Source organism: Rhamphochromis longiceps, linkage group LG5 (genome assembly GCF_057381845.1).
Source record: "Rhamphochromis longiceps isolate RC_006_pf linkage group LG5, R_longiceps_female_GT1.1, whole genome shotgun sequence".
NCBI lineage: Eukaryota > Metazoa > Chordata > Actinopteri > Cichliformes > Cichlidae > Rhamphochromis > Rhamphochromis longiceps.
In genome coordinates, this window is record NC_140561.1 from 11666795 (window position 1) to 11693179 (window position 26385).

The 26385-nt window shown below is 45.1% G+C and overlaps 1 protein-coding gene across 2 annotated transcripts; it reads left to right on the forward strand.

The window, feature by feature from the left end:
• Window positions 1-24238: 24238 nt before the first annotated feature.
• id1 (inhibitor of DNA binding 1, HLH protein) lies at window positions 24239-25533 on the forward strand. Of its 2 annotated transcripts, none has more exons than XM_085405837.1 (2): window positions 24239-24704; window positions 24944-25533. In XM_085405837.1, exons 1-2 carry the CDS (start codon window positions 24348-24350, stop codon window positions 24977-24979), a joined length of 393 nt encoding a protein of 130 aa, XP_085261963.1. In that variant the 5' UTR covers window positions 24239-24347; the 3' UTR covers window positions 24980-25533. The 2 variants fall into 2 exon arrangements, with proteins under 2 accessions (XP_085261963.1, XP_085261962.1); XM_085405836.1 differs by having other exon boundaries at window positions 24240-24704; window positions 24941-25533.
• Window positions 25534-26385: the final 852 nt, after the last annotated feature.

Below are 26385 nucleotides of genomic sequence, written 5' to 3' on the forward strand. Positions count from 1 at the left end.
GACGGTTTTCGGTTAGGTCAAAAGTCAATAGGGCTTTAGGGCATCAGCGGAGAGCAAATGTTGTTATCGCATCAGCCAGAGTTAGCTTGCCACTTTTTTAAGAGCTGTATTTAGAGCTGTATCTCTCTTTGAGAGCAGCAATTGTGTCTGCTCAGCTTTTTTTTCACGCTTGACACTCAAGCCCCTTGGCCCTCAGCGCAGTTGAGAGCCATGCCGACAGTTAGCACCTGTAATCTGAATAGCTGAGGTCACCTTTAGCACTTGGGACTACTTGTCCTCTTTGTCTTTCACATAAAGTCCCTCCCTCTCTTGTATCTGGTGTCTTTCTTTCTTCTCTCACCCTCTTTATCTGTCTTGTGACAGATAAAAAAAAAAAAAAAAAACAAGAATAAGAGTGGGAACTGGAGCTGATACAGGTGGTGAGAAGATGTGCGAGGTTCACCCCGAGTGAAACGTGAGAGAAGACCATTCAGATAGACCAGGGAAACTATTTTTCTCTAATGGCTTCCAGAGAAGGCAAACACCAACTAGTGCTGTCCAGATGTAATCTGTAGTCGCCGCTTTCTCGGCTTTTTTCGAAAATGAATATATTACCTTGTTTTACCAAAGTAGCTGGATAATTTGTTCCATTTCAGGGGGAGGGAGAGGAAGGCAGGCGACAGTCAGGCGAGCAGCCGCACAGGTTCAGGCCTTGTTGGCGAGTATCACGTAGCTGCCTTTTATGACCTGCTTAACACCAGAGAGTTGAACACAGCCGCGTGTTGTGGAGTATATGACATGGTGTGAATGCAGCAGAGGTGAAACATGTAATAATCATTTTTTGAAAAAAGCTCACGTTCGTGTGTATAAAAGTAACAAGGCTACATGGAAAGAGAGCGAGAGGTTTGTGTTTGTCTGCAGTAAATTACACTGACGCCTGCTTCTCTGGATCCAATGAAAGAAATTGTTTTTGCTACAGCTTTCCACTGTTTAAAAGGGAAACACTATTGTGACTGTGCTCACGTGCCAAGGGAAAACCCTGATGCACGCTGTTTACTGGATACACAATTCTAAGATTTCAGACAGACGCTTTTGGGCAGAATAGGTCATTTGCATAACAGCGTGTGTTTGCCTCAACTACCCTCTGTCTCTCAAGACCATCACAAATTGCCAAACAGTATTTATCTTATGTATATAAGAGCTCCCCCCATCATGTAATGTGAGATAACACATATGTCTCTGTTTAAAAGCCAATGAGTGTTCCCTAATGGGATGTGTGAGAACGCTGTAAGAAAAAGAAGCAGAAGCTTTATGTTTTTATGTGTGTGAGTCTAAGCCAGGAGAGGATAGGTGGTGAATATAAATGCAGGAGAAGAGGTGTGGGTGTTTATGGTTGAAAGAAAGAGGTTGAGGAAGAAAGGATAAAGGAGAGTCAGCAGAACAAGGAACATTTGTCCTGACAGAAACCAACAGGAGCCACCATTCAAACACGGCCGTCTGTGAGTGTGTGCGTGTCATGTTTATCACTGCTGTTTATTATGTATGTCGGAGCCAATATGTTTATATGACTCCACTTTGGCTCAGGACACTGATCCTCAATTCCTTGAAAGATCACTGGAAGGTCCCTCTGTGGACACTTGGCTCCAGCTTTTCAGAGGGAGAGGAATAACAATTGCCTCTGTGATATCTTCCACATGCACTCTGTGACGCTTTGCTCTTTTTTTGTCTGGCTATTTTGTGCCTCATCAGGCATGCTGGAGGTTGAGCGGGAGGGAAGAAGAAGAAGAGAGAGAGAAAAGGGTAAAGGAAAGTGAGTGGGAGACCGGAAAAAGTGAGAGCCGATCCTGAGTTTCAGCGGAGAGTCGGCAGCTACGCAAACAGTGGATAAAGTTTGGGTTGGGGAGGGCGAGTGTGAGTTGGGGAGAGCGCCGAGCAGCTGAGGGAGAAAGGATGGATGGATGGATGTGGAGAGAGAAGAAGGGAGAGAGCGAGGCGCTCGGCAGAGCCACTCAGTCTAGACTCCAGATGTGCAGGCAGCAGCAGTGTGGCTGTTTTGGCCCCCACCAGGCTGCTCTGGGAGTATCCCCGGCACATGTCCCCACGCCGCCTGTAAATCACCCCAGCCAGGCCTCAGGCAACACTGCAGCCACAAAACCCCTCCGCCCGGACCCCCAAAACGGGCTGGCCAGCGACAGACAGACGCCGATGAGCCCACTGTGCCGCATTATTCCTGTAATAGTTTCCCTCGCTGCCTATGCGAGATAGAGAGGGCTCCAAGTTTGAAGCGTTACCACCCTTTTCCATGCGCACCTTTTTGCTCTTTCATTTTTATGTGCATGTTTGCATGTGTGTGTAGGTGTTCCCCTAAGCACAGATGATGCCCACCAATACACAGCTGATTATAGATCAGAGAGGAATGCAGCTCTGTGTCATAAATGCTCTCGTCTCCCCTCATTTAGCCCCACCACAACTTGTCTGCTCGCTCTGCTCCCTAGTCTCACTGGCACCAGGGTATTCCTTCAATAGCACATAGCTTCCCATACTTCACATCCACTCCAACATCCACAGAGTGCGTTCACACAATTACAGATTCCTGCTGGATGGAAGTGTGTGTGTAATCCTTTCCCATCAGCGCTCAACACATAATTAGATGTTGGACTGGGAGGCCCAGCCCATATATAGTAAGCAATGCAGACCACAAACATGCAGTTAAATCCAGATTTCTTATTGTACTCTGTCAGGCCAGAATGAGCTATTTTAAAGGAGAAACAAAGTCTTTCAGTGGGTCACCGGGCGGCGTTTATAACATCCAAGTCCAGGCGAGCAGGAACACAGCAGGAGAAGGAGGCCTGTGTGTGTGTGTGTGTGTGTGTGTGTGTGTGTGTGTGTGTGTGTGTGTGTGTGTGTGTGTGTGTGTGTGTGTGTTTCCAAACCAATCCTGAGCTATTGTGCAAAGTGCTGCAGTCAACACTCAGCTGTTCAAACAGGTAGCATGGAAACACTGGAGCAGTGTTTAAGTTGATCAGGATCCTCTGAACAAACAGGTGAGCTAAAGAAAAAAATGTGGAGGATAGTGAATACATCTGTGCGTGTGTGTGTGTGTTTGTTTGTGTACACTCAGCCGTGACTGAGGCCATGTGAAAAGAGACCGTTTCCCCTCCTGTCCACTGTGTGTGTGTATGGGTGTGTGTGAACAGGTGAGCAGCCACTATTTTGTGTCCAACCAGTGGCAAGTGAAACACACAAATACACCTATTTACACACTACTCTCATGCAAACAAATCCCTACTGATCCTCTTCAACATAACACTGCGCACTCATGGTGAGATTCCAGGAGTGGCAGTGCTCACACGCTCTTTTCCTGGGAGAGAGGAAGATACACATCACTCCAGCATGTGTGAGTCTATGCGCTTGCACTTTATGGTTGTTCAAACGTCTTGACTGAGTTGTTCATCGTTACTGGGATACAGAGTTAGGCGTCCCAGCATCGAGGGGCCAGAGTTTGAATAAGAAGCTGCAGGAAACAGCAGCTGACAGCGCGTGGAGTTCTCAAACATCTAAGGTTAACTAGACTTTAACCTCTGCGCCGTTGGATGAGAAAGCTGCTAAAACACAGCAAGGACCTCCGGCTGCACTGTCATCAGAAGCTCAGGCCTCATTAAACTATGAAGTGTGCAAGACTCAAACATATCAAGATGGTGAGAGTGATGGTGCTATGTATGCTGCCCCAAACAGCCACAGAGATCAATTTAGAGTTAATACCAATGCTTAAGTAACTTTCAACACTTCACCTGTTACAGTGTTCACCATTTATATTTGCTGCAAAGTCTTAGTTACCAATAACTAAGGCAAACAATCAAAGACTCAGAGAAATGTTAAGGGCTAAATCAAATGGTAATTAATGGGAATTTATACTGCAAAAGTCTAGTCATATTTACCTCTCCAAGTTTATATTCACACATATGTCGACTTATTCTATGCACACATTGGCTACTGCACACACTGACACATGGATGGATGCATCATGGGCAGTCTGGAGTTCAGTATGTTTTACATTTGACATGCAAACTGAAGGAGCCAACTTTGATTACTGGATGACCAGCTGTACCTCCTGAGCTACAGCCACTCCCAGTAAATTCATGGTTCCAAGCAAGAAGCAATCTCCAAGGCTGAGAAACAAAGATGAACTTGGTTCTGCCAAAGGTTTCTTCCTGTTTAAAGGGAGTTTTCCCTTTCCACTGTTGCCAAGTCCATGTTCAAAGATGGTCGTTCGATTGTTGGGGTTTGTTAGGATCTGTTATTGTAGGGTCTTTACCTTATAATACAAAGCACCTGGTTCTGTGATTTGGCACTATATGAATTGAATTGAATTGTTAGCTGCGTCTGTGTAGGGACACAACTTGTGAACCCAGCTCTCTACTGTTACCATACAACTTACAGAGGCAGAAGGTTGGTCCAAGGTTTATGTAATTACACTTTAGCTAGTAGTAGTTGACTTTCCAGAGGTTATATTTTTAAATAACATCATAGTTTCCATAACACACCAGAATTACCTGTTTCAATGATCAGTTGACTACTCACGACAGTGTGAGTTTAACCAACGACTCGCAATTATTCAGTGACTTTTAAAGCATTTAACTTGTGGTTTTGAGGAAAGTTTCTGAGAATGGCAGACACATTTTGAAAGCCTGCTAACTATTCTCAACAGCCTTCATTTTATACCACAAGAGGGCCACCTACACCATCTCACATCCTCTTGGGGTCCACAACAGATAGGAGTCTGTGTGTCAGTGTGTATTTACATGAGTGTCAGTTAGCATGCATGCATGAGCAGTCCTGAGATGGGGGGATTGCAGGAGACAAGGCAGTCAGTCAGAGGGCTTTGGGCTCACCTAGTTAATTAGTAACAGGGCCTAGGCCACAAACAAGCCAGCAGCAGCCGCCTGGCTAGCAGTCATCATGTGAAACGGCTGGAGGGGTGAACATCTCCCTGACGCAGCAGATAGAGCTGTTCAAAGAGCTTATCTCAGGCAGCCTGGCCTCGACTTATCTGATCTGACCCCAGCTCATGCGCCTCCTGTTGTACTATGTTTCATTTGGTGTACCACGAGAAGGTCACTCCATACATTTAAGGGCGTTGCGTGTGTTGGAATCTGGTTATATAGTTAAATGCTTGGGTTGGATGTCAACCAAGCCGACGTGAGGTCACCAACAGTTGTAACACAGTAAAATGAAAGGGGGCAGGGTAAGGAGCTGCATATCAAATCAGCCAAAGGTAATGTTACTGTTACGACGCAATCTGAAATCGCTTAAGCATACATTCGCACAGTGATTTATGAAGTGATTTATGGGAATGTTACTCAGGCAAGCTCTGTGGCCTGAGTGGGAGTGTGTCGCTGTTTTAAGTGCTCAAAGTTGTACAAGAGAAATCTGGAGTTAACGCAGAGCGGTTTTAACTAAATGTGAGGGAAAAAAGAAATCAACAGCAAGTAATAAAGACAAATAAAGAACTTTCCTCCTGACTAATATAGATAAATAAATATTCTGCATTATTTATCTTTATTAGGCTGCTGGTGTTGCTGAGTCTTTGTTTTTGTTTTCCCCACAAATCTGGAAAGTAATCAGTAATCTGTTCAAAATTACATTCTTCAAACAGCCCCCTGAGCTCAGCGTGAGTGTGTACTCATCCTGCAGGTGATCGTTTATTTTCTATTATATGCTAATAAGCAGTGTTGCATCTTTCAAATGAGCCACTGCACAGTAATTACGTACCCACTCTAAGCTTTTCTCTCTTGGCACCGGCTGGCTGTGGGCAGGGACGAACAATTCAGGCACAATTTAGCTACAATGCTGCAGTAATTGTTGTTGCCCACTGTCTCCCCCAGGGGTGACCCCTCACTTCCCGAAACACAAACACATGGAGATACAGATGCACACACTCACACACATTAGCACACAATGTTGACACAGCTTCAGCAGGGACAACCCCCCCCCCCCCACCACCACCACCCCACTCTACACCATGACAACCCCCCCCCCCCCCCCAACTCTCCTCTTCCCCCTCTTTTGCCTTCTTGATCCCTCATCCCACCGTCCCTCCCTGCACATGCACTCACACACACACACACACATCCACACACACACACTGCTGTTTGGTGGAGATCAGAAGCCCAGCTCAGAGGCCCCACACCTGGGCATGTTTGCGGAGGAAGCGGGCCCTGGGCGGGCTGCGCTCCATGCGCCTGTCGACTGGCTCCACCAAGTCTGGCCAGCTGTGCTCCTGGCCTGGCCTCGCGCTGTGGGGGCTGTGCAGCTGGGAAAGGCATGTTTCCCAAAAGAGGAGAAAAAAAGGACAGGGAGGGGAGGAGGGAGAGAGAGGACACAGAGAAGAGAGAAAGAGAGGGAAAAAAGGGGCTTTAGGTTATTTCGAGCTCATTACACATTCATCCCTGAGCTCTTCTAAAGCATCTCCTTTTATATAGAGAAAAAAAAATCAGGGCTAAGCTGGTTAATACCTTGGAAGTGCTGAGTTAATGATTAGATTTTTCTTATGGAATTACCAGCCAAGTTTCTATGATTTGAAGCAATCAATAGAAAACTTACACGCAAAGAATGATCTTGGCTCTCTTTTGTTGCAAAGACTGTAGTATTTGTTGACATATTCTCATGAACAAAGATGACTCATATGAAGGATTCCTTGCCTTTTTCCTCCAGAATATTAGGCCAAGTACTAACACTATATATTTTGAAGAATAACGCCATCATTTTTCTAGACTTAAACATTTTTTTTGACAAAATGCAACTGTTATCAGTGTTTTATTGCAGTTTAATGAAATAAAGCATTTAATTTAAATGGAATCTGAATCCTAGATTTTGTTATTTGGCAGATATTCCAGCGGGATGTTACGCGTGGTGGATACAGTACACGCACTATAAACTTTCAGCAGTTTAAAGAGCTGACAAACAAGCTGTTGCAGCCTTTGCTGTTTTAGATGTCACTTCTTCCTGTGTGTGTACTTAGCCTGCTGCCATGTGGAGCTCCTCAAGGGCGACCTAGCCCAGCAGTAGCCTCAGGAAGTGAGGGATGTGTGAAGAGTCTGCAGTGTTTTCCTGTCACTCAGCACTCTAGGGAACAGCCGACCAAGCTGGGCCGGGCTAAGCCTGGAGGACCAGGGCCAGCGCACTGCAGAGCTCGGGGTTCCCCTTGGAATATGCCCAGAGCACAGGTCTCGTCTCGGGCAGGAGACACTGCCCTGCCCACCCTCATTCCCATGATCCTTTAGTGCTAGAAACTACATCACATAAATGAGGATTGATTGAGAATAACCACACCTATTGTTGTTTTTGTTGTTTACATAAATTAAAACCAGAAAATACCAGAGTTTTTGTATTAATTGTCCTCTTTTTGCTCTACTGGCATAGTTCAGATTCTGGACTCTCATCTTATCTGTGTAAGATGTTAACCAAGGACTTTTGAACCTTAAGTGGCTGCACTCATCAATAAGTATCCCTTGGGCTTGTTTGACTACGCATTGAGTGTTCAGGTGAAACAACACTTGTTATCCAGTCCAACTATTTATTGCCCCTGCCCAGTCCTTCCCCTCAGCAAACCTCAAACATACAAGAGCCTCTGTGCAAACATAGAGGAGGAATACACTAAATCCCATTTGTCCTTGCTGCAAGACATAGTGTCTGCTGAGACACGGTGGGTCTGCAAGGAGCCACATCAATCCAGTTCAAAGGCGATTCTCACAGTTTGGCCTCTATGCAGAAGGATGACATACTGCTTCTTAGTCCCTACTCCCTGCGGTCCTCTGGCCTGATCCTGGGCCTGCCATCCTGCTGTCACCAAGTGGCCTCGGCGGCCAGATGGACGTACAGAGAGGAAGCAGCATAAGGTGGACATATGCTTGTGAAAAAAGGAAGGTGCTGTGACAGGAAGTTTATTTGTTCCCTTTGCTGGTAACATATGACCTCCAAAGATAAAAATGTTGCATTGCATGTATTGATTAAAAGGTGATGTTTCGCAGGATTGGGATACACCTAGAGCTCAGACAGAAAGGCATGAAACATCAAACTACTGCCTGTTTCTGACTGTAAGCCTGCACTTGCTCACCTACTGAGTCCTCCTTCTTGCGGGCTGCCTGTGCACTGTCCTGTCTGCTCCACGACAGAAGCCTGTTCATAGGTTTGGCGTACCGACTAGAGCCAGTCTCTGCTCGCTACCCGGGCCTGCAGACCTACACCCACTACATTCCTCCACTCGCAGCCAGAGGGGAGGGAGAGGTGCTAGATGAGGATAACATCAGTGCTAATGGACGGGACAACCTGGTGTGATATTGTAGGATATTTTCTCCAGATCAGCAGGTATAAACTGTTTCTTGTGCCTGGGTCTGAGATCATATGGTTGCATGATATCTGTTAGGTTAATTTAGCAGTAATGCTGGCCTACCTAGGGTTTCTCTCTTAGAAGAATATCTATCTCTGGGGAATCAAATTCGCTTTGCATTTGAATCAAAATAAACCTGCAGCCTAGCAGAGTAAATGGAAAAACAGTACAGGGGGGAAGCTCTGGAGACACAGAAAGAAAGATAGAAAAAAATCCCTGACAAAGGCAGAAAGAGAGAATTATCTCCCCAGCTGTCTGTGCATCAGGAAGTTTCTCCCAGAGAGTCAGCTCTGGCCGGCCTGATCACAGAGGCAGCACAGGAAGTCCCACAAAAAGCAAAGGAAGTGAGCACCAGCTCCAGGAAGTGATTTTTTTGCAGCTTCGGCTCCACGAAGTCTGGACCCTGAAGGGAGGGAGGAGGGAGGAGGAAGGGAGTCAGCCCAGCTGAACACCACAGTGTGAGAGAGTGGAGGGAAAGAGAGGGAAAGACGCATAGAGGGAGGGAGGGAGAGGCAGATTAAAGCGTAGTGACGGCAGTGACAGCTGTCTCAATGCCGCCAGCTGTGTGTCATTTACTGAGTGCTTATAAAAATGAGCCTGGCACCAGGGAGTGATGTTCCCAATGCAGTGGCGCCAGGCGCTCCGCTTCAAATGACATTGGGTGCCACCACCGACTTCCTCTCAACCTACACATGTATACACGCAGAGAAATGAAAGAGCCCAAAAAGCTCAATTCAGCACAAGTAAATACAGGCTGCAAGAGGCATGCTTTCAGCTGCTGCTTCTTCTGCAATCTACTCCAGTCGACAATAGAAAACTGTTTCCACAAAGCGTCTAATTACACAATGCTGGGATCCAACAGTACCGGAGCAAACACAGAGTACATCAGGACAAACAGATTAGTGGCTCCAGTAACAACATCTCCATCGTACCCCAGTCTCTCTCTCTCTCTCTGTCTTTCTGCCTTTCTCACACACACACACACACACACACACACACACACACACACACACACACACACACACACACACACACACACACACACACACACACACACCTGTGTTCACACGTTTTTTGACTAAGCCCAGTGTTTTGCATGTAAATAGAGTGTGTCTCTCTGCTGAGGAGGTGCTAACTTCCTCTGTGTTGCACCTGGACCAACTGCTTATCTGCATAAAGAGAGAGTGAGTAAAGTAGAGCTGTAAGGATGGAGAGAGAGCGATAGGAAAAGAGATGGAAAACACTGTAGGCGTTAAAAGGTTAAAAGCTGGTAACTCTTAAAGCAGCTAACTCTACGCTGTTCCTTTTGAAAAAGGGTGTTTGTTAGGACAGGAGTCTGGCCTATGAAGTAAAGAGGAATGTTTAAATGTAATCAGCTGATAATGCAATGATACTCTTAGACAGCTATTATCACTTTGATACAAATAAAAGCCAATCTGGTTTTCTGAGAAATCGCACGTCACTATGCTGAAGCGTTTAAGGGCTTATCAGTGACAGCATTTCTATCTGGCCGCAAGTGGCAACTTCACTGCAGCTGGAAAATTAAGTCTCTAGACCAGAGAGAGTAAAAATGCTTTTATGCTCTCATTTTTGCTGGTTGTCCACCTATTGATTTTTGGAACCTGCTGCTGCAGCTAGGTTGAAGACAACAATCAAATTCTACCACAGTTTTAATGATCTATCAGCGCAGTAGATCAGAGATTCACATATTATACAGATGGAAATGCTGCAACAGTTTAAAAAAAGATTAGACTTTCTGAGAAAAATTATGCAATTTCTTTGGCTCGGGTTTTGACTTCTCCTACATCAGCACTGATGTGGCTGTATCATTTAAGTATCATTCAGGAAAATACTGTACCTGCTCCTTAATGGCAAGCATAAATATGACCTTACCAGTGGCAAGGCACGACGAACACCTTGTATTAAAGGCCCCAGTATACTATATATATATATATATATATATATATATATATATATATATATATATATATATAGATAGATAGATATATATATATGGCAGAAAGAACAATTTGTTATAGTGGACATGATGTTAATCTGATATTAAATTTGTCTGACAGCTGGCTGAAGTAGCTGTAGGTGCTGGCGATCAAAAAGTCTGTGTTTCAGTTTTGGTGAAGTTTGTATGTTAGCAGAGGCAGGGGGTAGTGCAGTACACATGCCAATTTACAGTACTTAAATAGTATTTTCAGGGATCTTTGTTTTGAGTATTTCTTTTTCTGATTTTTTTAAAACCTGTACTCCTTATATTTTGAAAACAGCCTCTTTATTTTAGATTTAAGATATTTGAGGGGAGTTATTATTTCACACCTTGAAACATCACACCGATTTAAACGTAAATGGAAGGAACAGCGTAGACAAAGAGATAAAAGAGCCAAAAATGTGTGCTTGCTAGCTAACAGTAGAGTTGTTATACCTCTGAGGAAAAGTGAGATAAGTTCCCTCTCACAGATGGAGGAAGATGTAAGAAAGACAAAAGAAGAGAGGAAGAAGATGAGTTATTTTAAAAGGACTGGTCAGTGACATTTGAAAACTAGAAATCTACACTCAACAGATATTCGAGCTACACACGATGTCTTGGTGAAGTTTAGTTTCATTTTAAAAATACACTTACTTACTTGCTTACTTCGAGAGTAGCAGATGTCACATTCAATCTAAGGTGTTGATGCTGATTCGACTGACCCACTGAATTTTCCCTTTGTTCTATCGTTATGCGGAGTGTTGGAACTCAGCCATGATAGCTAGCATCTGCTCATAGAAGCTAGTTTCCCTTGTAACAAGAAGTCGCCACAGCATGTAGCTCTGCAGGTTAGACGTGGCAGATTTTTATGCCAGATTCCCATCCTGATGTAACCCCAAAGGTATTTGTGCTTTCCGCTGGAAATGCACCAACAACCTTTCGCTTGTTAAGCAAATGTGTAAACCACTACATATAACACCTGCTTATATCGTGCTGAATAGCTTTGCTAAATCCACAAAGAGCTGTAGCACTGCTCAGCTGATCACAACCTATATACAAAATGTGCTTCTGCTCAAAATTATTGTGACTTATTTATGTGATTGTTTTCCTCACGGTGCCAAATCCCATTTTAACCCTATACTATTTTTCTGCTTAGGTACGGAGGTAATATTAGGTTATAGGTTTTTTAAATGAATATTATGTTATTACTATATTAATAAGACATTAGTTTCGGTCTGCTAGTTTGCAGCTGGTAGCAATGTCCTCCAAAGAGCTGCTTTTTACTTTTACACCTTAAGTGCATTTCAGAGCCAGTACTTTTTCAGTTTTACTTAAGTAAAAGTAGACTATTTTTTTAAATACACGTACTGTGTACTTCCATTTAAGTGGTACATGTGTGTTATTTGGGCACCTCCTTATATTACTTAGAACTATTTGCCAGGTACCTGTTTGTGTAGCTAGGTTAGCTTGCTAGCGTTGAAAGCTAATGCTATTGTGCTGCTCATGAAAGGTATCAGCTAATAGGTTAGCTGATAGCTTAGCACTCCAGCTTCATGTATGTCCATATATGGTTATAAGTCTTTAAAATTAGACTTCACAAAACATCACTATGGCCATCTTTTATATAAAGTATATGGCTGCTTTATCTGGACTTATTCTGTATCTGTAAAATGCACTGTTTCCCCTTGTCTTATCCAAACTTTTCTACTTCCATTTGCTGAAAAGTAAATCTTAACTAACTTACATTTAATGACTACTGCAGCATTCATTTCTTTAAATTGCTGACTTCTTCCTTAAAACTTTGAATTCCCTTTGGCTCAACTGTCACCTATTTTGAGCGCAGAATATTTTTTATCTGCTTCTGTGTCATAAACATGCGGTCAGTCTTGAAACCACATCTCAGTGTGTGTCCTCTGAAGTCTTTTCAAATTTCACTAAACCCTTATTCATAAAAAGCCAAAATAATGAAGTGCATATAACAAGAAGGAATAGCCCAACAATTCACAAACTTGGATAATTTGAAGTTGTGATGTTTTGAAGCAACCAGTGCGACCAACAGTATCTTTGTGTCCTCCTGCATGTCCTTTACCTCTGATCTCATTTATTTTTCCCTGATAAATGATAAAGCAGAATGCCATATGGTCTGGGTTTGTTATCAAGGGCTATCAGGACCTTACAAACAGTATCTAGAGCCTCATCAAGGTCAGACTTCAGTTCATCCAACAACTCTTCAGGCACACAACTGTATTTCAGATGGGACACTGTCATCTTGGAATCAGCATGGACACACAGTCATAACATTTGGGTTGGAGTCTTCCAACAGACATAATTCAGCACAGCTTTAAAAGCAAAAGCTGATAATATCCAAAATGGCTGTTGTCATCATACTTGAGAGAGTGAGTACCCTGGCTTGGGGCCATCCAGCTCACTGCTCTATATTTGGTCATTTCTCCTGAGTTTCAGTGACTTCACCAATGCAGTTTTAGTCCAGGCACATGTGTTGTTTCAGTCTCATTTTCAGTAAACTCTGTGATCACCTTGCCTTTGCGTTCCACAGGCCTTTCACTGGGAGCACAAAGAGAGAAAGGGGCATTAGTCTACGAGAAAAGCCCAGCTTTGGCTTCTTAAAGAAAGCAGAGGTTTAGCTCTTTCACTTCCACTGCATTGTTATGCTAAGGCCCAGCTTGGGAATAGTGGACTATTAGCATCTGAAGAAGAGCCAACATCTGAGGGAAACATGTCTTTAAGGCCCCAAAGAAAAGAATCCATGCTGTCTCTCCTTCTCATTTTCTCATTCTCCATCTCACTCACTTGCTCCTTGACTCAACTCTCTTTCCTCGCCTTTCGGAGGCCCATTCTCTTTTCTTTCACTTTCTCCTGCTGGCACTTTTGGCGCGAAGAGGGATAAAAACATGTGTGTGTGGGTGGGTAGAGAGGGGGATTAAGAAGTAAAAACTTTCATGAAACAATACAAATGGCTTCTTAGAGATACCACATATCAAATGCTACCTGTCAGCGCTCATGTTACAAGCAAACAAGCATTTAATTGATGATAGTCCGGAATCTATTTGCTAGATAAAAATAAGCTATCATCCTCCAAACTGATGTATCAATGACAAGCAGCTTTACGTAGAGATTATACCAGAAACCTTTATTTTCTTAGGTAAATAGAAAGATTAAGTAAAATAGAAATGTTCAAATAAATGGGCAAAGTAAACAATAAAGAGATGACAAATGCTACTCGTCAACACTCGTGTATTAAGCAAACAGATATTTGATACCCAGCGGTCATGCTTTCACAGGTTACTATCTGAGAAGCATTTGATAAATTCTCTGTATTTGTACTTTCCATGATGTCACCTTATATTTCCCCTAAAACTATTACATTACAGCATTTCCAGTAAATCAGGAGTTCAGTGTATGATTGAGGGCTGCACAAAAACAATGTTGTGGCATACTGGAGTTGTGGCGTTTTTTTGTACGTAATTGTTATTTTTGTGCTTTTAATCACTGGTGAGGCAGTATTCTTGACACTAGCTGCGTTTTGGTAATATTAGGTAATGTTAGGAAGGATTAGTCTCCTATGACGACTATTGTTATATAAGTTACAAAGAAATTCACCCTTCTGAACTGCAATGTCACAGTAATTCTGTCTCACACAAAATGCAACACGACAAGTCACCAAGGGCCACCACTGGCCTTAGGCTAATGTTCATGCATACTGGCATGCCACGAATACCTCAACCATGACCTTGGTTCATTTTTACATGACAGATAAAATGCCCCTGAAGTGGCCAGCAAGTTGTGCAATCCCACAATATCTCATAGTGAACAGTCACTGAGGATAGTAAGGTTAACAAGCTATCGTTAACAATAATAGCTCTATCATTAGCATTGTTTGCAATGAGCAAATAGCATTCCTTCTCCATCCCACAGCACCTTTCTTAGCTGTTTTTGTCTTTTCAAATATGAAAATATTCGGTATCTGTAAGCCATTTTGGGGTTTGAGCCCGTCAAGAATTTTAATAGATGATGGTTTGGAGTGGATGTTGTTTGTGTTCCCACATGCACAGCTTATCCACACTTGAGGCAGTTTTCTGTATATCTGTCAGGTAGTTTGGCCAAACAGAGCAGATTCTCTATTAAAGATGCTCATGCTTTTCTGAAACCACATGCGGGAGTGTTCCCTTTGCAAAGCACTCTAAGGGTCACCGTGCGCATTACCATGCAGTGACATCAAAGTTCTGACAAAATCAAGCCACGCAGAATCCAAGTCTCACGTGAGCGCAGCCTTAATCTGTGCGGAACAATCATGTTACCTGGATAACTGAACATGGTATTATCGCAAATTCCAAGTGTGAAAGCAGCTTTGCTTTTTCCACTGCTATGAACTCGAGTTTGTTGTAAACAGCAGTCTGAACATTGGCTGTTTTGCTCATGCAGAGCTGGAGCAGGTCAGGGGGGCAGCTGTGGGATGAATCACAGCCCCAGCACACACGTCATCCTGGGTGGGAGTCCACAGACGTTTCCCTGGATCGCAACTGGACATGGATCGAATCCTAGTATAAGTGAGAGCACTAGTGCAAAGATAAACATGTAACGCGAACAAAAAGCAGGAAGTGAAACCTAGAAACGCTGAGTAACTCTGGTGTCACAAGGTGAGAAATCGCTGCTAGCACCTGGCTGTTGACACCTCAAGGCAGCAGAGGTAAGCTGAGTGAATAACAGCAACACCATCACACTGTGAAGCTCACTGTAAGATAAACACATGACTCTGAAAGACGTTTTTATGTCGAACCGTTCTAGCTGACTCAAGCCTGAGTGAAATACGGAGCCATTCGGGGAAGAGAAGAGTGACTAAGACATGCACCTGCCTCTGTGTCAGGACAACACCGCCAGCAAACTGACAGGAGAGAAGGGGGCGAGAAGGCTCCGTGGAAAAAAAAAAGAAGAAGAAGGAATTTCCAAGGACATGGAAGATGTTGTGAAATCATATTGAACATGTGGCCCGCACAGCTGCAGAGGGAGTGAATCGCTTCATGTGTAACAGCATGAATCACCAATAGAGTTCCTCAGAAGTCAGATCACACTTTCAGCTCTCTCTCTCTCTCCCTCTGTTTTCCATACCTTGCCTTCTTCATCGCAGGTGCAAGGGGTGAAGTAAGCTGCCTAGATTGTCCACATGTGCTATATAAGATCATCTAAGCTCACACATGTGTACAAACACACACACAAAGAGATATATAAATACCCCCCCCCCCACACACACATCAGTGATCACAATGAACAATGCCGGAGCCATCCACAGTCTCTTCATCAGCATGAGATCATGTGGCACGTATAACACATTGCTCACACACTTCCTCCTCCCAGCTCTCCTGCCCCCACTACACTATAACACAGGTGGCCATCTGCGGGAGCCGGATCAGCATTCCTGCTCTGTTGTTAAGTGACATCTCCTCTAAAGAAGAGTCCTCATCCTCATCCAGGAAAATCAGATGACTCACGAGGCTATTTAACTCGGATGGATCGCACTGGGGGTTTTCTCGCACTGCTAATTTAAATCGAATTCTTATGGGAGATTGTTTGGGACTCCCACTGCACATTAATGCAGCTCTATCGGTAGTAGTAATGCTCGGATACATGATTAGGAGCATGTTGACCGCTACAGCTCGCTAAAGGCCTGGTTGCGGCAGAGTTTCAGACAAATTATTCATGTAAATGAACTTATCGGGCCATCTTGCCGTTGGAGAGCTGCGCCCGGCTTGCTCCATAAACCTCTCATTTTAATCCACTGTTCAACAGAAATCATAGCTATGAGACAAAAGAAATAATATGAATATATATTTTTGGAAAAAATCTGTTTAAAATAACCCACCAGCCTTAAAGGGGATTTTATGATTTTTACAAAACGTCAAATCTTTTGCCAATCATCAAATAATGAAACTTTATGAAATGTTTTGTGTGTGAGAAGAAAATGAGAAGAAAAGAGGGAAAAATTGTCAACCCAGATTGGCACGTTGTAGATGACAAACAGCCTTAATAGTGATCGCTCAGAGGCAAACTCCCCTGTAAGCTTGAATGATAAGCGGTGGGTGTCTGATTAGGAGCCCCCTCCAAAAAGTGAAGAGGCTGCCGACATCTCTATCAGTCAAAGCGCTGGCTTCTGATGCTAAATTGACAGCTTTAGAATGTGTCTTTAATGCTAATTCAGTGGCTAAATACACCCAGATCTGGGCTAGCTGTAATGCTCCGTGGGGCAGTAGTGTCATCCAGGGTCCCGGAGGACTGCCCAGTGCTGCTCTGTGTGGTCCTGCCCCCCCTCCCCAGAAGAAAGTAGAGGCTGAGGCCTCTGGGCCTCTCTCTTCTCCTTGTCCTCCCTTGATATCAGAAGTGCTGGAATGGAGGAGTAGTTTTGGGAGTGGAGGGATGTGTGTGTATGTGTGTGGGGGACTGGGTCTCCCTAGTTGCCAAGCGAACACCATATGGGCAGCTCACTGGTGTTACTGGGGGCCCGGGGCAGTTCCCAGAATTCACATGATAATGAAGCCCAGGGCCATTCAGAGTGCTGGCCTAAAGCTGGGGCTAAGAGCTTTTGATAGCCCCCAGCAGCCTGCAGGCCTGCCCACCCCAGGCCCAGCCAGCTTTCCTGCCAGGCACAAACCACCTGTTTGATTTTCCCAGGGCCCTGCCACAGCGGATGGAGAGAAGAGAAAGAGGGAGAGCAGGGAAGAGGAGGGGAGGGGCAGCAAAGGAATGTCTCCCTCTTATTTTGCCACTGAGTGTGTACTTCCCATTCACTTCCTCTTTATAATCCTCCGGCCCTCCCCTCTCACGTGCACACGCACACATACATACACGCCGCTGCATAAACACAGGCGTGCACGCGACTATAACCTAGATGCACATATGCACACACCCCTGCTGACCCCCCGCACACAGACTCTTTCCTCTTTTGTTAAACTCTCTGAAACAATCCCAGGGAGAAGAATGAGGTTTAAAAGTAGGGCACCTTCTGCTGCATCAAAGATTCTCACAAGCAAATTCCTGGACCAGGGCCCCGGGTGAAAAGCAGGGCGCTTGTCTTAGCTGCGTGGTTTTCAGCGCTACGTGGGAACCAGAGGAGGCTCTTCACCGGGCAGCCGGTGGGGACGGGATGACTGGCAGTGGAAGCACCCAACAGAGCCAGGGGTGGATGAGGGGGGGGATAAGTGGGTGATGCACACACGGGTACATGAGGGGACACTCGATGAGAGGATGGGAACTGGGAAAGAGGAATGACGCTTATGTCACTTGGGGGTGGGGGTTCGATGTATGTTTAAAGATGGCTGCATTCCTTTATCATGAGAATTGCTGGCCAGTGCGTGGCAATAACACCAGGACAGACATGGCAGATGGCGTTGGCCTCTGTTGCTGAAGCTACAGCACATGCAAAGAGTGACTCTAGCCTTATCAGCCTCAGTCAAAGAGGCTGATTTTTAGGTCAGTTTAATTTGGCTATGGGGCTAACAAATGACATTTGCATATAACATGCTGAATGCATGCTTTCTTCTCTGGCCAACTCCAAAGTCGGAACACTTCCTGTTGAGAAATCATGTGATGCAATCGCAGTAGCAAAACACAGGCATGTACTAGGAGCACAGGTGTGCAGGTGTGACGCTGTGTACTCTGCGGCCACTTCTTGTTCACGGTGTGAAGGCGGGGCAGCGTTCCTACAGTTTAACCTGAAATGCTGGCTTGCTGGGGGCTAAACACCTGCGTTCACAGGGTGCCAGAGAAGGTGGGGGGTAGAGGAGGAGGAGGTGGAGGAGGAAGAGGCACACCCGAGCAGCTTGCATTCACCCTTACCTAACAGGGTCTCTGGTTACTGTAGTCCCCTGGCTGAGCTTTTTCTTTTAACACATTATTCAGGTCATGTGCACAAGGGACATCTGCATAGAAAACACTACAATGACCCCACACTGTGGCTCCACTGTGACAAGAAAACACACACCTACACCTGTTGCACCTGCGCTGCCTTCTGGAGGTTGCATGAAAAGATTCCCACACCCAAAGAAATTGACTTCCTCCCACTAGTGCTCCTTCTATACAGCTTTGATAAATAGAAACAACAAACAGGAGGGGAAACTCGAGCAGGCTCAAATCACATATGAGCCAGGGGAGACTGCTAAGGTGGGACTTTGGTGTCAAGAGCGTCAGGGAGCAAGAAACAAAAACTCCCCGAGGCCCAAATAACTTGATTATAACCGCTCCACAATCAAAACAAAAGTGGCAGGCCCAATCTGTTCACTGTCAATGGCGGCTCTCATTTGTCAAGCCCATCCAAGAGGTTGGTTCTCAGGCGACTCGCACAATGCTCAGTGACAAATAGGAGGGCTCTCCTTTTAGCCCTGCCTGCCACAGGGAAGCCCATCTGAAGTATTAATCTTTTGGTGGAAGAGTGGAGGAGAGAGCTCAGCCTGGCCCAGCCATTGTCCCCAGGTCTGGGCCCTCTGAATGGGGCTTTGTCAGCTCCCCAGCTGCCACTGTCCATGCTCCATCGTTGGGCTTTGGCTCCCATGTCCCCTGGCCGTGCTGACTGGACGCCTCTGTGCAGCTGTGGGGATGTGCACGTTTGTGTGTCTGTGTGTGTGTGTGTGTGTGGGATGAAGAGAGAGGTCAGGTGACGAGCCATTTGTCTCACAACACACAGAGACACACACACAAATATGTGGCTTAACATAAGGCCTTGCTTGTCATTTCAAAGGGATGCATTCAGTTACCATGGAATCTTAAAAACAACAGAATGAGTTCCCATCTTCTCTTGAGTTCAGGAGCAGCTTGTGTTCTCACATGGCAAAAATACATACTTTGCAAACTACAACAAATGCATCACTTTTGATTTCACTCTAAGGGTAAATTATGCATTTGCAGACAATATGCATTTCAACAGGGATGTCCCAGGTAAAATTAGGTAACGCTGGACATGTGAGCGCAGGCAGAAGCTCTTATTTATTGTTCTCCATCTCCTGCCTGCAGCAGGGGGCAGCTAGCCAGCAGCAATCAGGCCTGTCCCCCATAGGCATCTTGTGGCAACCAGCTGAGAACAGCTGGCTTCCCCTTCTGCTACTAGCGGACCTGGACTCTGCTGGAAGTCCTGGAAAGGAGAGGGGCTTGTAAGAGCTGACAAAAAGCCAGTATTCACACACAGACAGGTTGTGCTAATGAAGAGGCCTCATTAGGCTGCATTTACAGTGTCTATAGAGGTGCGTTTGCTGTTCAGTCCAAGAAGGCAGAATCTCTTCAGGCTGTGTTTAGAGTTTTACTACAGCCTCAATATAAAGTTTGTGTTAAAACATCCAAAATGGCACCTGTGTGATGTCAAACCGAAAGAAGTAGGGGGAGGGCTGAGGGGAAATACTTGCTAGGCGGACGGAGGGTTGGTGGGTGATGGGGATGACCACTGAACGGAAAAGGGACTCTGGTGTTATTAGATTTGCAACAAGCTGTAACACTGTCTCTCATTGTGTATCCCTCCACCCCGGCCCTCCCCCGAACCCCTAGCCGTAGAGAAGACTCCCAGTCCCCCCACCCGACCTCTGAACACCCACTCCTCCCCACAACACACGCACTCCCAGCTAAAGCTCGCTCTCCAGGCAATTGCCACTGGAGTGGAAAGTATTCCAGAGCACAATGCCTATGCTCTCAATGGGTGCTTTAGCATGCCACCAGTGCGCTGTCACCAGCAGATGGGGAGCTAATTAGAAACCATTAAAGGGCTTTGATAGTGTGTGTGGGAACCAGGCGGAGGGAGATGGCCACAGGGGTGTAAAAGGAGGGGGTGAGCTTTGGGTCCGGTGAACGCACACATACACATGAACACAACTGAGAGAAACAGATATAGAGGGACCAAGCTGTCCCAATGATTCCTCTCAGGCCAAGGACGCTGAGCAGAGGACACCTGGGTGGGGGGAACTTCAAGGATCTCCACAAGGTTCAGCTGCACACCAACTATCAGATGGAGATAGCATTCCTGTAACCTGCCCCTGCCTTTCAGGGAAGGGCGTCCATCCACCCACCCAGTCTGCTCCCTGCACACAGGAAAAACACCCAACAGGCGGTGAGGCTCCAGCCGGTCTGCACTTTTTGATGACACATCTGTGAACTGGGACTCCCACAGGAAGTGAGTCCTAACCACTGGTCCTCAGTCATTACACAGGCTGGGCTTGCCAGGGAGGTGCCAGGCCACGCCGGGGCACACGAGGATGTAAGGAAACACACCCACAGAAGGTGTGACGCACTATGTTTAAAAAACACAACTAAAAATCTCACACAGATCAGCACAAACTTTATTCATTCTTGTGTTGAATGTGAGGAACTTGAGGTGCCATGGGTCATCAATCAATCATCCGAGGATAGACGTGACATTGTGGTGCGGTACCACAAGTTTTATACCTGACACCACACTTCCCCCCAACCCCGCTTCTCCCTGTCCCATATGAGCCTCTCCACACACCTGCACACAGGTGTGATCATTATCAAGCAAACAGGAAGAGCCTGACTGGGAACTGGAAACTAATCCCACAGCTGCGAGGAGTGGCATGTGCATTTGTGTGTGTATTTGTGTGTGCTTGTATATGTTAGTGAAAATTGTTGAAAACTTAAAAAGTGACACTCGCTTTTCATAATCAAATTCCACCCTGTTTCTTTTCGACAGCGTATTTGGAGAATCATACCAAAGTTAAAATCCTCTGTCCAAGAAAGCATAATTGTGCTTTGGTCACTTTCATGTTTCAGGAAGTAGTACGAGGGCTACTACTTATTGTCCTTGCAGCAATAATAACAGCAGCAAAAGTGTCAAAGCATTACTGGAATGTCCTATTTCCTCCCAGTGAATTCCTGCACCAACTTTTGTCCCCCACCCACCCATGCGGCTTCCTGCAGTGTGCTTTTATAGATCTGTTTGCCGTAGCGATAAAGAGGGCGTATTAGCTAATATGTTTCCCCTCCACCGAATGGAACAACTTATCTAGGAAAAAAAAGCTACCAGAAAAGTGTTTGTGTGCTGGCATAAATGCTGCAAAGATACACCGTGTCCTTGAAAGAAAAATACCAGCGCTTCTTTTTGCCGTTTGATGACGTGCGATGTTGCAAGAGCACTGACACAAACAGTAGCCTGTCAAAAATAAAAAGTTAAAACACAGAGCCATAATCAGCTCACATATAAAGAGTCCACGGGGAAATGAATTCTGTGTCAGTGATGGAGGAGGGAAGGGGAGCGGGGAGAGAAAGAGAGGGCACTGCCATTCTGTCAGTTAAAATCAGGAGCTGTTTCACTTTTCTTTCCCCTCCTCTGCCTCTTCTCTCTGTCTTCTCTCTCTCGCTCCCCTCGCCTTGATGTGCTGTAAACAGGCTAAAAAGGGCCCAGCTGTGTGGAGTTATTGTTGGTGTCAGTAGGAAGTGCTGATAGCTTTTGCAGCTGAACAAAAGCTGGATGAGGGGAGTGGAGGGGCGCTCCAGACACTGTGGCTCCAGCCTAGATTCTCTCCCACAATCCCTGCACCGCACTCCCATTGTTCTGCCCACCCGGCCTTCCCTCCACCCTGTCAGCTGCGACCTAGGACAGAGGGCAAGAAAAAAAAAAAGGGAAAAGAAAAGAAAAGACAAGAAAGTAAAGAAGAAAAAAGTTTTTACAGGCTACTGCAACAGCTAGAAGAAACAGCCGGTGGTAGTTAAGTTTGTTATACTGGCGTTATCTCTGGTATGGCACAACATCTGTGCAGATATAAGCAGCGGCTATAAATGGCATTTATATTAAAATGTGAAGAGAGCAAGCTATTTATAATTTCTTCCTCCTGCAAAAGGAATGATGCAAAGCTAAGAGTTCAGTCAGTCAGCGCAAATATCAAAATATACATTATTATTTTTATGCATATGCATTAAAACAACAATTACTGCAATTGCAAACATGGGCAGTGAAAGTTGTTGTTAGAAATATATTGCAGGTATTATACAGATACTTGTGCAACTTTACTGCTTACTGTTCACTTTATTCGTGCATTACATTAATGCGTTAGCTAGTTTTAATACCCATGCACAGCACTTTCTCTTAAGTTTTTCTTTTTCTTTTTTTTTACATATTCTACACATTCCTGCACTGGACTGTAAAACTTTTCACAAAGGGAAACCATTTATATAATGTTTTCATTATGCATCTGTTTCTACTCCTACATATTTCTTGCAGTACTTGCTTTTACTTTCTGTTTCACGGGGATTGTTATGCAAATACCAAGGCAAATTATTTCCACTTTAAAACTTAGTTGAAAAAAAAACTGGTTTGGATTGTTTCAGAACTTTACCTGACGTGCTCAGTTTTCACACCAGCTAAACTTAAAACTTTATGCCTCATGTATTAAACACTGTATAAAACGTATTATTCCATTAATAAATCAACAGTAAGATATTATGTAACAATATGACGCTTAGAGCGGCCATTCTATTTGCTTAATGGCACAAATTTCCCTTTATCAGCTTTTTTTATTTCAGATTTTCTGCATTATTTGCACGACAATAGCAGACAGGGAAAAGAAATGCGTTTGATGCATGATGCATTCATACCGGTTCTCACTAACACGGTGGTCACCGGAATTCCTGCACATGTAATAAAATGCATGCATTTTTTTAAAATAGTAACGTAGTGAATGTCGGTCGTTTCAAGGAATGCTACAGCTAGTTTGTGTCCTAACTCCTTTGTAGCTCCGGCTGACAGCAGCTGCTCTGCAGGTGCGCGGGGCGGTAATCTCATCCCGCTGCTTTAAGGTGATAAATGAACGACAAAAGCTCCGGAGCCGGTTTGTTCTCAGGGATCCGCGCGCCACGCAGGTGAATGGAGGAGTGCCGGAGTGCGCGCTCTCTTGTTTAACGTCTCCATGGAGACCGCCCGAGCGGCGCCAGGCTGACAGGCGTCAAGGCTCGGATGAATGGGTGACGTCACCGCAGTGGCGCCTGCCAGTCTGCTCGGGCTTGTTTGGACAATCTGGGGGGAAGATTCGGAACAGAGCGATGCGATCTGAGTGCGCGCGCGCACACACACCCAGATACACGCACACAAGGCTGAGCGCACACTGCAGAAACATGTGAAGGAATCCGTGAAGCCGATGCTCACACTGGTCTTCCTTCAACGCTGAGAGCCTGGAAAAAGAGACCGTGCTCGTCCAAAGAAGTGCCGTTTGTGAGTATAAAGAAAGCTTTGAGTGAAGAGAGCGAGGATTTTAGGAGCGTGTTTTTCCCCAAATCGGTCAACACTGTGACATCGAATAGTAATAAGCAAATGATCGAGAAAATTGAATAAACCGCTTAACTGTTCAGACGCTGCATTCCACGCAAATCACGTAAATCTAAAAGAAAAAATGAAACCCTAATACACTTTTAGAAAAGGTTACTCCTTCCCAGAACTCCTTCCCAAATAAGTTCTTTAAACTTTTACTGTACTATTGTCATCCACATCTGCAGTGGCATCAACAATTGTGAAAAGGCACTGTGGTAGCCCAATTATCATTAGCCATTCATTCCATTCATCCCGTCCCACACGCATTCTCACAGCGCATACCCAACCATTCACCACCCTTTGACTGTCCCCAGGCAATCTACACCTGCAGAGTCCCCAAGCCGTGGACAGCTGGATTCCCACATATTACCCATAAAAGACACACATTTGTTTCCATTTGTAACGCCATCCCTCAAACAGATTGTAAATCCCGATAACCAGCCGAGCGCTGTCACTGGCTGAGAGAGAAGTTTTGAACCGCCCCCATCAATACAAACGCAGCTGTCCCATTGGCCGTCCTCCTTCAAACCGGACGATTCGGCTCCGCCCCTGGCGTCTACTTTCTTATAAAGCCGGGGAGGTTTGCCCATGTGGATGTTGCGAACTGTCAACATTGCGTTGCTATCAGTCCTGAAAAAGGAGACCAACCCAATAACTCTTCTTTCTCTTCATTTTTGGAAGCTACACTAATCAAGATGAAGGTTGTCGGATCTACCTGTGCCCTGAAGAGCAAAGGCGAGGACGTGGTGCGCTGCCTGTCCGATCAGAGTCTGACCATCTCCAAGTGCAAGATCCCGCTGCTGGACGAGCAGATGAGCGTATTCCTCCAGGACATGAACAGCTGCTACAGCAAACTGAAGGAGCTCGTGCCCACTCTGCCCACAAACAAGAAGGCTAGCAAAGTGGAGATCTTGCAGCACGTCATTGACTACATCTGGGACCTGCAGGTCGAACTGGACGAGCCGGAGAAGAGCCGCCAGCACACCGTCAGCAGCGTGCCCCGCACGCCGCTTACCACCCTGAACGCGGAGCTCGCCAGCATCTCAGTGGAGGTAAATTTCTCGCCACTCATACTGAATGAATCAGGGAATGGGCAATAGTCCAAACAGAGCTGCATGCATTCAGATAAAAACATGTATATAAGTGTCGGTGCGCGTGCGTAAAGTTTGCAAGCCCGTGCGTAAAAACTCAATTTGCGCATGGATAACAACTCGTGTGCTTTGCTAAAAAAAATATATTTATGTATATATACCTGCGTTGTACTAATCAACCTACTTTCTTCTTCCAGCAGAACGGATGCTCAGATGACAGGATCATGTGTCGTTAAGAGCTCTTGGAGCATCGCCCCATCACATCACATCAACCACAGCGAGGGGATGAACAAGGCTACTTAATGTGACTTCTCGAACCGCATCAAGAATTACAACCGTGAACTGTGTAGGGACGTTTCGTACTCCCAGTGTTAGATAACAAGTTGTGTGGACATTCTGCGGCGACGAGCCTCTCTTTTGTCGCTTAACGGTTCTCGATTTATAAGAGGGTCACGGGACGAGAGGAAGATGAACAGAGAGTGTCCAGATATAGACTGGGTTAGCCAGGGGACCAAGAGAAGTTCAGCGCAACCGGCATCGCCCGTTGCTTGCAGAGTTTCTAAAGAAAGCTAACGTTTCTGTTACTGCTCTTTGTATTTTGTGTAAACCATGTAGAGGATTCAACATTTTTTGTAAAAGATTTAAAAAGAAAAAAAAGTTAATTTCTCAGATTCCTGAGCGACAAACTGTATTGTATATTACAATGCCACAATATGTGAAGATATTGTTTTCTTACAATGTACATTATTTGGTGTTTTTATTAAAACAAGATCATTATTTTTGAACAAGATCCCTTTGTGTCACTGTGTCTGTGTGCGGGAGTGAGAAGGTATCTGACTCACGTGCTATACCTGGGGAGGTTTCGTTGCTGGGAGCTGTAACTGTGAAAAATAACACTGCATGGTGATTACGCTATGATGACCTTTAAAGCCTTATCAGGATTCCAATAAATCACACAAGTACACTCATATATTCTTATTTAGGAGAGCGTAAACTATTTGTCACAGAAAAGTGCTACACCTACTTTCAAGTAAAGTTAAAAACCAAAGCTGGTGGTAAACCTACTGGTTCACAGCCAGTTTAATTGGTAATTTGACTCACTAAAAGCCATTAAAGTATCACATTACAAGAGGAAGTCACACGTTAAATCTACACATTTAAATATCCTTACAGATACGGTCTTGACATAAACTTTAAATTAAAACCACGCATTAGTGACACATGTTCTGTCGAAGGTTTTCATTTATTCCCCCAACATCTGTCGAATTCTGTGGCAAAGATAAGCCCATTGATCAGCAAATAAAATCAAATAAAAACAAAAGGCTTTTCTTCACTACATAAAACATCCATTTAAATATGGTGTTTCAATATGTTCTCGTGTAAATCAGCAGTCGAAAAAATAAAAATCTGCCGGCACCGAAGGAGTTAAATGGCTTTGGCGAGGCGATTCGTTATAAGATTTATTCTGTCTCCCTGGTGCAATGTTTTTCCCATTTCCCTGCGGTGCGATGCGCACAGCTGCAGCCCCGGCGTGGCCAGTGTGTGATTGTGTTTGTGTGATAGCTTTGTGCCAAGGGCAGGGGAGGGCGGCGGGGCCCAGACTGAGCGGCGCCTCGGCACACCTGGGGAAGTTCAGGTTAAA